Below are 13,198 nucleotides of genomic sequence, written 5' to 3' on the forward strand. Positions count from 1 at the left end.
CCCAAAGATAGACAAGGAGGCAGTGTTAGAGCTAGGATTTTAATCCAAGGTCTTGGGCTCAGCAGTCAGTGTGTCTTCTCCTCCCTGATGGACTGGAGAAAGCTGGTGAATGTTTACTAAGAAAATTCAATAGGCATACACTAGGCTACTTTTATATTAGAGTTTTCACAATAGGGTTTATACACTTGGGGTGGGCTCTTCTATTCAGCCAGCTCTTCTTTATGCCCAGAACTTGACAATGGAGGATCTAGGTCAGTGATATTTGGATAGGTGTGGAAGGATATAAGAGCTTGAAAGTTCATTGACACAAAGCCATAAAAAGCAAGAATAACAGCTGAAACATTGCCTGAAAATACCTAGCACAATCCAGATAGGCAGATACAAATTACTGTATATACTAATCATCCACAATTCCCATCTACTAGGGGAATGAATCTTGGGTAAAGCTTCAATTACTCCTTCCTGGCACCAAAAGAATTATTGTCCATATTAAGTGAAGGGTTATTGAACATGGAAATTTCTGGATTAGTGTGAAAATGGGATTAAATGCATCTGCCCCTAATTTACTAGTTGACCACAGGCAGGCCAGTTACCATTTCTGATCTTCAATTTTTCCATGCACTACAGGTAGGAGATTCTGACTCCAGTTTCTTCTGTCTCAGTAAATAGCACTAACCTATTGCCCAGACCAAAAATCCAGGAGTCATTTGAGATGCCCTGTTGGCAAGCTAAGCATATCAGTTCTGCATCCAATACTATATTTCCAATCAGTCTATTTTTTTCTCATATCCACTGGTACTACTCTAATCCAAGCCACCATCATCTATTTCCTAGATAAATGCAATAACCTCCTCACTGGTTTTCTTGCTTCCATTTTGCCCCAGTACAATCTATATATTAATGTGTTTGATCTTTGTATCAACTGGCCTCTCCAACTAAACTGCAAGTTTGGTGAGGGCAGGCTCAGTCTGTGATATCTACTATGGGATCTCTGCTATCTAGCTTAGTGCCTGACGTAATACGTACACAATAAATATTTCTTGGCTGAATGAACCAAAAACACTGGCTCATTTTTTCTCTTAGAAATGCTAATTAAGAAACCTAACTAGAGAAATTTAGTATTTTACAAGCAATTCAGATTGAACACTGTTGCAGCTCTGCTTCTTCTCTTAGTTCAGTTTATTATTTAAACACAGTGAGATATTCACTGAGTGGCCAGATTATTATGACCACCCCATCAGTACTTCGTTGGGCCACCTTTTGCCTTCAGTACCGCAGCTATTCTTCTTGGCATTGACTCCACAAGATGTTCAAAGGTGATGCAAGGAATCTGACACTATGCCTGATGAATAACTGTCCAGTTCTGTGAGATTTGATGGTTGTGAAACCAGCTGCCTGATGGCTCCTTTAACTTCGTCCCACAGATGTTCAATTGGTAGTAAGCAATTAATAAGTGTGTATTGGAGGAATGTGTGCCTTATAGGATTAAGTCTAAACTCTTTAGCATGACATTCAAGGTCTTTTACAATCTAACTTTAATCTACCTTTTCTAGATATATCTCTAACTTCTCTTTCTCACCTGCACACCCCAGATATGAACCTTATGCTACAGATGCTGTGGCCAACTTGTCCTTTCCTTTCTATATGTGTTAAGTTCTCTTCTGGGAAGTTCATCCTCCCCAATTATTTGGCAAATTCACAGCCACTTTTTGGGACCTATTTGCATATTCTTTTTTCAGGTTACATCTTATTCATGCCTATATTATGGCAGCACAGTGTAATGCAGTTAATGAGTTACCTTTCTGTCTCTCCTGCTCCTCAAAGGCAATGGCTTGCTTTTACTTATCTTCACCTTCCTCACTGCCTCTCCCAAAATCTGAGCTCAGTAACTGTCGAATGGAGGTAGGGTCTGAACAGTCAACACTCAAAGCCCTAGCTTTAGCAGCCACACACCCTCTACCCCCCCCCCTCCCCCCTCACTTCATCTGCATCTAAATACCAAACCCACTTGTTCCGAGGCAGCGGACTAAACACTTCTCAAAGTGAATCCCTGTGTAGGGTTTCTCTCCAGCCTGTGTTCACCAATTAGCAACTTCTGATATCCTTTACTGGCTAAGTAGGGGTGAGGGCCCCAGGAGGGGTGTATATCTCTCATCTTTCCAGTTTCTGCCTTCTGGGGTAATTTTTGCTCAAAATGTTTCCGCGGATGGGACAGACAGATGTCACCATTCCACTGCACTCTTCACAACCATTGGCATAAATTATCTGTGACAAATTCATTTAAAGTGCGTTTGCCGGAAGAAAAATAGGCGTGTCTCGCTTGGCCTTCTGGGATTTGTAGTCCCGCAGGCTCCGACTCTGCCTGACTGGCCCTGGAGCTGTGACTACAGCTCCCAAGCCTTCTTCCAGTCCCTACTGCACAGACTCAGAGCCCCATGCTGGGAGGAGGTGGTTACTTTGTGTCTATTGTATTCCTGGATGTGTGTGTTGTACATTTTTCGGGACGTGAAATTGAAAGTGAAAAGCATGGCAGATGAGCAAGAAATAATGTGCAAATTGGAAAGCATTAAAGAGATCAGGTAAGTGGAACGTTGTAGCGCCTCCAAGCCCCCTTGTAGCCGCTCCCCTACCCCCCATTCGCTTCCTGAGGTAGAAGAATGAGTTACCTTGTAAAGTATCTATTGTTGGGCTACTTGCTGAAGGGGATGGTGGTGGTGGTGTTGGGGCCCAAAGGAGCCCGTACACCAGGAATTTCAAGGATGGGAAGGAGACTGGAAGAGTTGAGACAGATTATATATAGTGAGAAAGACAGGGAAACAGAGTCACTGACAGAAAAAGACCTCACCAGATGTAGCAAGCAGGTGTGGCAGAGAAAGCCAAATGGGAACTACGGCGGTGGGGTGAGATGGATGGGAGGTGTTGATCCAAGACAATTTTATTCTTGGGGTGGGAGTTGGGAGGTGGCATTCTTGGACCCATTATTTTTTTCAGTGTTTGTTGGCTCCAATGTGTATTAGGCTCCTTGATCTTTAGGTACAGAGATTTTTTTCAGTCTCCCATTCAACTTCAAGACCTGGAGCTCCGGTGAGCGTTTTGAGAGCAAAGTCTAGTGCATTGGCGCTGGTGGCTGCTGCCAAGGACTGCCCGCTGGGAATGCTGAGGAATCCCAGCAGGCCGGGATTGGGAGGATGGCGAACACTGATTCCCGCGTGTGTATTTGCTTTCCACTCATTCACCACTTTCTTCCCCTCCTATCCTGTGCTCTGAAACGGGGATGGGAGCATTGGAGACTGGGGAGGAGGTTCTACATCACTTAGTAAGATCGAAGCCGCTGCTCTTAGGTGCCAGAGGTGAAGGGCAAGCAGCCAAATGGGAGTTGCCTGGTGCCCCCCCTCCCTACTCCTCTTTCCCTCTGGAAGTGGCTTTGGCTAGGCGACGAGTTGTCCTTGCTCAGAATACAATAGCGCCCAGTAAGTGGACTGCGTGGGCCAGCACCAGGCCTTCCTTCACCTGCCCTCCTCTGCCAGAGCACTGCCCACTCCAGCTCCCACCCTCATTTTGAGGGTAACATAGGTTCAGTTGTCTCCCTTTAGTGTTTTCCAGGAACCTAGAGAAAAAGAGGGGAGGATATAACATGTATCAATTTAATAAGACTTAGGAAGAGATTTAAATTTACCTTTGGAGACAATTCCTAGAATGAGACTCCCACTTTATGGGGATGCACATTGACTTTTTTGAAATTTGGAAGGGTTTTATCTTTACTTCTGCAAGGGAGCAAGAGGAAGGGAACTATTATTTATTGAACCCATGGTGGGCCAAGCCCTTTGACCTACTATTGCTTCTTTCAGCAAGAGACCTGAGAGCTTCCTACACCTCCTTTACAATTGGGAAAATAGAGGTTCAGAAAATTTAATTAACTTTTCCAGAGCCAAACAGCTTGAAATGCTAGATTTTGACAGAAACTCAGTCAATATGCATGTAGAGGCTCTGGTCTTCCCACTCTATCCCATAGCATAGAGGATCTTAGAAAGGGTGGAGAGGTGACATGTTTCAATTTTTTTTCTGCAAAAGTACCAGGAGATAGGGAGTGAGATAACTTGGTGCAGGAAATAACCAGCTGTCATAATAACAATGTAGCTAATCAGAAGCTTAGGTATGCAAGTGTAGAGCCTAAACTTTTACTAGATTTTAAAGAAGCCCCTGCCCAACTCCAAGAGAAGGAACAGTTGGGAGCAAGGAAAAATGATCCCTCACAGTGAAAATCAAATGGGGTGTATGACTTCTACTCTTACCAGTTTTAAACCAGTAATTTCTACCAGTACTAGCTGGTATGAGATCATCAACGGCCTAAAGAGAGGGTTGACTCCCATCCCCAACCAGCAGTAAATAAAAAACCCATACCAGCCTGGATGTCAGCCAGAGACTCAGTGGAGGACCTAGACATCTTCTGGCTCCCTTCTCTTCAAAATGACAATGTAAGAGAAGGCCTGCAAAAACAAAAGTTATAAAAGAGAACCAGAGTGTTCAAATTTAATTTAAAAAAATCACATGTCATACCCAGCTTATCAATTTAAATGACAAGAGAAAGTAAATATGCCAGCATTGAGATGGCATAGATGTTAGAATTATCTGGCAAGAAATTAAAGCAGTAATCATTAAAAATCTCCAATGAGTAATTGTAATTATACACCTGAAACAAATGATAAAATAGAAAATCTCATCATACAAGTAGAAAGTCTCAACAGAGAAAGTCTCAATTCTTCTTTATTATATAGAAATATGAAAACTGAAAAAATACAGTAGCCAAAAAAGACCTTTAAAAACTCTAAACTATTTCAATTAAACTTATTAAGGTGACATTGGTTAATACATTTATATGGGTTTCAAGTATACCAGTGGCAGAATTTGAAGTGGGGAAATTCAGGTCCCCACTCCTGACTCTGACCACATGCCCAGCCCTGTCTTTCCTCATACTAACCACAGTCCAACACTATGCTCCAGATCTTATCCCACAAAGTTCAAACTGGTCTATTACATTCCTTAAACTTTCAAGAGGTGATGAAGGTGCATGTGGATATGTGGAAAGGGGAAGAAAAGAATGGAACAAAAAGAGGAAGGAAAGAAGAAGAATTCATGAGACAGAGAGAGTGTAGCCACCCCTAGATGAACTAGAGCCCTTTACTAGCTCCCCAAATGCATACTAATATCTCCTTAACATGCATATGATATTCACGCACACACATTGTGCACACCCATGTCCTTATTCATACACAATGAGCTTCCTTCACTTACAAAAAGAAAAATTCATTTTGGAAGTAAATATTATGGTGTTAAATAGATCCTCTTAAGTGTAAGTTTCTACCCTGTGTGTTATCTTTTTCTCTCTACAGATCCTCTTGGGTGATCTCTTATACTTCCATGGATTCAATTATCCCTCAGTCCTAAATCTCTAACCTCTACCTTCCTTCCAAGCTTTGAAAGTTTTAGCCCAATACATCCCACAAGCCTATTTGGTCTTGTCCACCTTTTGTTCCACATACACAACTCAAATTAGCTAACTCTTTAGAATTTATCTCTTCCTAGTCTAATCCAGCTCTACCACCTAATCTCTGGTTTAATGCTATCATTCTCTGCATAGTTCTCTCAGATTGAGACCTGAATGTCAATGTTGATTACCCTTTCTTTTTATAACTCACCTCTTGGTCACTTACTAAGTCCTACTCTTTCTACCTTCAACATCTGATTCAAATTACTGCCCCATTCTCCATCTCCATACTCATCTCCTTCATCATGGCTGTCCTGGATATTCATAATGTTGTATCCATTTCCACCTATAGAATTATATGTTTGTCTTTGTTCTTTCCCCCCCACCCCACCATCTTCAATGCCATCCACACTGCTGTGAGAACAACTTTCCTAAAGCACTGGTGTTATGTTGTTCCTTGCACACATTCACTGACTATCAGTTGTCTATAGCAGCATTTTTCAAAACACAGGTTATGAACCATTAGTATATCATGAAATGAATTGATCAGTTGCTAGTAGCATTTGTAAAATAGATTATTTTGCAGTTAAAAAAAAAAAAAAAAGAACAGAACTACCATATGACCCAGCCATCCCTTTCTGGATATCTAACCAAAAAAACTCAAAAACATTTATTTACAAAGATATGCATCCCTATGGTCATTGCAGCATTATTCACAGTGGCCAAGACATGGAGACAACCCAAGTGTGCTTCAATAGAGGATTGGATAAAGAAGATACTATACACACACACACACACACACACACACACACACACACACACACACACTATGGAATACTACTCAGCCATAATAAAAGATGAAATACTGTCATTTGCAATAACATGGATGGACCTTGAGAATATCATGCTAAACAAAAAAAGTCAGAAAAAGCTAAGACCCATATGATTTCATTCATATCCATATATATAAAACCTAAGCGACCATCCAACCATCGGACTAGTAGCTATGATGTGCACTAACCACCTGGGGGCAGACACTCAACGCAGGAGCTGCCGAGCTGTGGTGATTTGGCAGCTGTGGTTTTCAGGTGACACCCAGAACCAGAGAGGTGGGAGCCTGATTCCAGGGTGGGTCACCCGAGAACCATTCTCTTGCAATCTGGGACCCCTTGGGGGATGTTAGAGAGCCAGTTTCAGCCCAACCCCTGCAGGCCAGGCCAAGGGACCCCACTGATGCACCAATTCATGCACTGGGCCGCTAGTGTGGGATATAAAACTGAAACTCATAGATACAGACAAAAGTGTGGTAGTTATCAGAGGGAAGGTTTTGGGTTAGGAAAGGGTAAAGGGTGACACATATATGGTGATGGAAGATGATTTGACTTTTAGTGCTGGGCACACAATGCAATATATAGATCATGTATCATAGAAATGTATGCTTGAAACCTATAAGATCTTTTTAGCCAATGTCACCCCAATAACTTTAATAAAAATAAAAGAATAAGAGAAATATTAGCAAACATTGCATAAGAAATGGTAGGTATTCTTTGTGGAAACTTTTCTGTTTTATGTCTGTGTATGTGTGTATTGGGTCACAATTGAAATTCATTTCTCACAGTAAGTCATTTCTTGCTGTGTCTATTGGACAGGTATTTGCCTATAATTGTTGCCATGGTATTCATGCCCCTCTCCCCCACAAGTCTGTCCCAGACAAAACTTTCTGATCTTATCTACTGCTACTATCTTTTGTATACACAGAAGTTCCTGTTTCATACATTCATACATCTTCCTTCCTTCCTTCCTTCCTTCCTTCCTTCCTTCCTTCCTTCCTTCCTTCCTTCCTTCCTTCCTTCCTTCCTTCCTTCCTTCCTTCCATCTGTCAATCATTGCTGTAGCAGCTTCAGCAGGCTCCTCTGTCAGCTGGCTTGAGTGTTCACTCAAGAGCAAATCATAGAACAGCTGAGACCTTTGGGACTTGGGATGGGTAGTGTAAGCCAGTCAGTGTTGGCCACTGAAGAGGGATTGGAAAGGAATTGGCATTTGGTAGTGAGCTATATAAGAAAGTCTTCAGGGTGAGCTGTTCTAAGAAACCTACTGTCTTGAAAGTAGCTTGTTTTCCCAGAGAAAGCAAATAGCTATTAAATAGAACACTTGGTATTTAGGCAGTGGCCTCACCAGGTTAGAGGAGGAAGGAAAAGCTGGGTTTTTCTGCATTCAGTGACATTTACCAAGCACCTGCTCTGGGCCATACACAGGGCTGGGATATTTTGTGAAAACCAGTAAGATGAATTAGGCCTGTTCTCAAGGATCTTAGAATTAAGGTAAATATCTCTGATCTTTCCTCAGAGTTCCAGACTCACATATCCAACTTCCCACTTAACCATTCCCACTGGTTGTATCGCTGTCATCTCAAACAGGCCCCAAGAGAACTCTCAATTTCACTCCACCCCCAAACATTCTCCCTTTCTAGTCTTCCCCAGCAGTAGTAAATGTCTCCCCATCCAAAAATCTGAAATCATTCTTCATATCTCCCACTCCTGACCCTGTGTATATGAAACATTAGCACAGTGTTTATCAAACCTGAGTGTGCATTAGGCTTCACCTGGAGGGCTGTTGAAACATAGATTGCTGGGTTTCATCTTGAGTCTGGTTCATTAGATCTGAAGTGGGACCTAAGAATTTGTATTTCTAACAGTTCTTAGGCAATGCTGTTGCTGCTGGTCCAGGGACCACACTTGGAAAACCATTACATTAGTAAAACCTGGGGTTTTGCATACATAATATATTCTGGATCTGTCCACTTCTCACCATTTCCTTAGCTCATCAATAAATCTGAGCAATTTTCCAAACATCTCTACTAGCTAGTGTCTTCACTTGATCTGCCCATCCTCGAGTCCTACATGTCCCAGCTGTCTTACCTTGCTTATTGAGTGAAGGTTGGGGTTAAGACACCTCTGAAGGTGGAAGACAGATGAGCCTGCCAAATTTGCCCCAGGAATGGATGATCCATTGTCCCAGAACCTCTCCTGCTCCTCACCCTTCCTCCACATTAGCCAGTGTAGATCCATTGGAAAGAAGTTAGCCAGTTGAATGTTTTTGCTTTGAACCAGGACTCTGTCTGGAGAGGCTGTGGTCTGGGGAGGTCAGAAATCTTGGATCAAAAGTTAAGAAACCGCCAACTTCCCTCCTCTGCCGGCCTGGTCACCCCTAACTGCCCTCCCCTGCAGGGTTGATCGCTTTCAACTGCTCTCCCTTGCAGGCCTGGTCCCTCTCAACTGCCCTCCCTTGCAGGCCTGGTGCCTCCCAACTGCCCTCCTACTTGCCTGATCACCCACAACTGCCCTCTCTTGCAGACCTGGTCCCTCCCAACTGCCCTCCCCTGCTGGCTATCTTGTGTCCACATAGGGCAGGATCTTTGACCACATGGGGGCAGCCATATTATGTGTTGGAATAATGGTCAATCTGCATATTACTCTTTTATTAGATAGGATAGAGTCCTGGTGCACGGGTGGGGGCCAGCTGGTTTGTCCTGAAGGGTGTCCCAGATCAGGGTAGGGGTTCCCTTGGGGCGTGGGCTGGCCTGGGCAAGGGGCCTTCGGTGGTTTGCAGGCCGGCCACACACCCCCAGCAATCCAAGTGGAGGCCCTGGTATCTGGGATATATTTACTTTCTACAATTGAAATTTTATAGTCTGGAGCGGAGCCAAGCCTGCTTCCCCACTCCCACTCCAGCCTCAGGGCTTCATCACACTATTGTCTGTGTCCATGGGTTATGCATATAAGTTATTTGATTAATCTCTTCCTACCCCCTTCCCTTTGACATTCATCAGTTTTTGCATGCTTCCATGTCTCTGGATCTATTTTTATCATCAGATTCCACATGTAAGTGAGGTGATATGGGCTTATCTTTCTCTGATTGGCTTATTTCACTTAGTATAATAATCTCCAGCTCCATCCATGTTGTCTCAAAGGGTAATATATTCCCTTTTCACAGCTGCATAGTATTCCATCATGTAAATATACCACTTTAAAAAATATATATTTTTATTGATTTCAGAGGGGAAGGGAGAGGGAGAGGGAGAGAGAGACAGAAACATCAGTGATGAGAGAGAATTGTTTATTGGCTGTCTCCTGCGCATCCCCTACTGGGGATTGAGCCCATAACCCAGGCATGTGCCCTTGACCAGAATTGAAACCAGGACCCTTCTGTCTGTAGGGCGATGCTCTATCCACTGTGACAAACCAGCTAGGGCTGTACCACTTTCTTAACCCAATTCCTTCCCAGTTTTTGGCACTTATAGACTCTTGATGAATGTTAACTGAATGTATGAAATCTCCCCACAAACACCAATGGTAATAGCAGTATCTGAGATTTACTACCTATTTTCATTCATTTTTGTCCTCCAAATGTAATTTTTGATCCCCCACTGATGGCCGAATCAGTGTGATAGATGACAGGGAATTTACAGAGAGAAATATGATATAGTGCCAGTCTCTAAAAGGCTCTTGTGTTTATAATCATCTAGGTTTCAATTTGCTTTATGTGTAAGTCTTTACATTTAGAGGACTCAGTTGACCATACCTGCTTCCTCTTCAGCTAGTTCCTTTCCTTTCTGAACATGTTTCTTCATTTCTGAAATGAAGAGGATGGATTTGATTGAAAGCTTGCAAATAATGTTCTGAGTAGGCCTGGGAGTGCCAGGGAGGTATGCCAATGTGAATTCTGGTAGAGTTATCTAGGGTTGGATTTTAAGAGAGAATTTTTAGTGTTTTTCTTCTTCTCTATGTCATTCATTCATTCATTTCTTTTCTTTTTTAAAAAAATATATTTTATCGATTTTTTTTTTCTACAGAGAGGAAGAGAGAGGGATAGAGAGTCAGAAACATCAATGATAGAGAAACATCGTTTAGCTGCCTCTTGCACACCCCCAACCAAGGCACATGCCTTTGACCAGAATTGAACCCGGGACCCTTCAGTCCGCAGTCCTATGCTCTATCCACTGAGCCAAACCAGTTTCAGCTATGTCATTCATTTTTGCTCTGATCTTTATATTTCCTTCCTTCTGCTCACTGTGGGCATTTTTTGTTGCTCTCTTTCTAATTCTTTGAGTTGTAGAGTTAGATGCTTTATTACCATTTTTTTCTTGTTTTTTGAGGTAATCCTGTAGAGCTATAAACGTCTCTCTCAGGACTGCTTTCAATGTGTCCCATAGCATTTGCATTGCTGAATTTTTATTGTCATTAGTCTCCAAGATGTTTTTAATTTCTTCTTTGATCTCATTGGTAACCCAATCATTGTTTAATAGCATGTTATTCAGCTTCCAAGTGTTTGAATTTTTTGGAATGTTTTTATTGTAGTTTATTTCTAACTAGAGGCCTGGTGCATGAAATTAGTGCATGGGGGAGGGTGTCCCTCAGCCTAATCTGCACCTCTCCAATCTAGGACCCTCAGGGATGTCCAACTGCCGGGCCTAAACAGGCAGTCAGATGTTCCTTTCACAATCCAGGACTGCTGGCTCCCAACTGTTCTTCTGCCTGCTGATTGCCCCTAACCGCTTCTGCCTGCTGGCATGATCATCCCAACCACTCCCTTACAAGCCTGATCAATGCCTAACTGCTCCCCTGCCGGCCTGATCATCCCCAACTGCCCTCCCCTGACAGCCCAGTCACCCGCAAATGCCCTCCCCTGCATATTCCGTCTTTATTAGATAGGGTTTTTTCTTTAACATATTGGACAGCCCTAACTGGTTTGGGCCAGTGGATGGAGTGACAACCTGCAGACTCAAGGCTCCCAGGTTTGATTCCAGTCAAGGCCATGTATCTTGGTTGGGGCCACAAACCTACTGGGGAGTGTGAAAAAGGCAGCTGATCGATATTTCTCTCTCGTAGATGCTTATAGCTCTCTATCCCTTTCCCTTCCCCTCTGTAAAAAATCAATAAAATATACATATATTTTAAAAAGAAACATTTAAGATTCCTCTATTTCTGCCTGGCTGGTGTGACTCAGTAGCTGAGACCCCAGGCTGGGGCTTGGAGGGGATTGCTCCATGGGGCTGTGCACCCCTCCCTGGCTGAGGCCCCAGGGTAGGGTTACACACCCCTCCCAAGTTGAGACCCCAGGCTGGGACTGGGAGAGGATCACTCTGTGGCTAATGAATTTGTTTTTTTTTTTTTTGTTTTTGTTTTTGTTTTTTTAACAAAGGGTCAGGAGGGCCTCTGGACAGCATTCTGCCAGACCACTTACTCTGCCGGGACTCCGGCAGGGCTTAGAGTACTGGGCGCCACCATCTTGTGTCTATGGGGGCTACCATTTTGTCATGGAGTGATGGTTAATTTGCATATAACTCTTTTATTAGATAGGATATTTTGCTATTGTGGTCTGAGAAAATGCTTGATATAATTTCAATCTTCTTCAATTTTGGTAGACTTTGCTTGTGACCCAATATATGGTCTATTGCTGAAATGTCCCATGTACACTTGAGAAGAATGTATATTCTGTGGCTTTTGGGTGAAATGCTCTGAAGATGTCAATTAGGGCCATCTGATCTAGTGAGTTATTTAGTATTGCTGGTTCTTTGCTGATTTTTTTGTCTAGAGGATTTATCCAGCGATGTTAATGGTGTATTAAAGTCCCCTACTATCATTGTATTGTTGTTGATCTCTCCCTAGATATCTTCCAGGAGTGTTTTTTATTCATTTGGGTGCTCCTGCATTGGGTACATATATGTTTACTGGGATTATATCCTCTTGTTGTATTGATTCCTTTATTATTATGAAGTGGCCTTTCTTATCTCTTCTTATGGCCTTTATTATGAGGTCTATTTTGTCAGATATAAGTAATGCTACCCCAGTTTTTTTTCATTTCCATTTGCCTGAAAGATGTTTTTCTATACCTTCACATTCAGTCTGTGTAAGTCCCTTGTTCTGAGATGGGTCTCTTGTAAACAGCATTTATATGGGTCATGTTTTTTTTATCCATTCAGCCACTCATTGTCTTTTGATTGGAGCATTTAGTCCATTTACGTTTAAAGCTATTATTGAAAGGTACGTGTTTGTAGCCATTTTTATGTTTTGTGCCTGTGTTCCTTCTTACCTTTTTTTTATTATTTTTTTTTTACACCAGTCCCTTTAGCATTTCTTGCATTGCTGGCTTGGTAGTGATAAACTTCTTTAGCCTTTTTTTTGTCTATGAAGCTCCCTACTTCATCTTCAATTTTTATTTTTACATTTTTCGTTTTTTTTATTAAGGTATTATATGTGTTCATATCTTACCATTGCCCCCCCCCCCAACACTTCCATTCCTGCCCACACCCCCCAGAGTATTGCGTGCATTGGTTATGCTTATATGCATACATATAAGTCCTTTGGTTGATCTCTTAACTCCGCTACTACTCTCTAACCTACTGCTGTAATTTGACAGTCTGTTTGATGCTTTACTGTAACTGTAACTATCTTTTGTTCATCAGTTTATAATGTTCTTTATTATCCATAAATGAGGGAGATCATGTGGTTTTTTTAATTTTTATTGGCTAGCTTATTTCACTTAGCATAATGTTCTCCAATTTTATCCAGGTTGCTGCAAATGGTAAGAATTCCTTCTTTTTTTATGGCAGCATAGTATTCCATTGTGTAGATGTACCATAGTTTTCTGATCCACTCATCTGCTGATGGGCACCTAGGCTATTTCTAAATTCTAGCTATTGTAAATTGTGCT

The 13,198-nt window shown here is 42.2% G+C and overlaps 1 protein-coding gene across 2 annotated transcripts in view; it reads left to right on the forward strand.

Moving 5' to 3' along the window:
* Window positions 1–2,405: 2,405 nt before the first annotated feature.
* ZC4H2 (zinc finger C4H2-type containing) overlaps window positions 2,406–13,198 on the forward strand; it is a 48,722-nt gene continuing 37,929 nt past the window's right edge. Inside the window, exon 1 of one of the 2 annotated variants that reach the window (XM_084869753.1) lies at window positions 2,406–2,579. In XM_084869753.1, the coding sequence (XP_084725879.1) occupies window positions 2,479–2,579 (101 nt within the window). In that variant the 5' untranslated portion in view covers window positions 2,406–2,478. The remainder of the gene's footprint in view (window positions 2,580–13,198) is intronic. The other variant, XM_084869752.1, reaches the window with a different exon arrangement.

The sequence above is a fragment of the Pipistrellus hanaki genome, assembly GCF_964339955.1.
Source record: "Pipistrellus hanaki genome assembly, chromosome: X".
Taxonomy (NCBI): domain Eukaryota; kingdom Metazoa; phylum Chordata; class Mammalia; order Chiroptera; family Vespertilionidae; genus Pipistrellus; species Pipistrellus hanaki.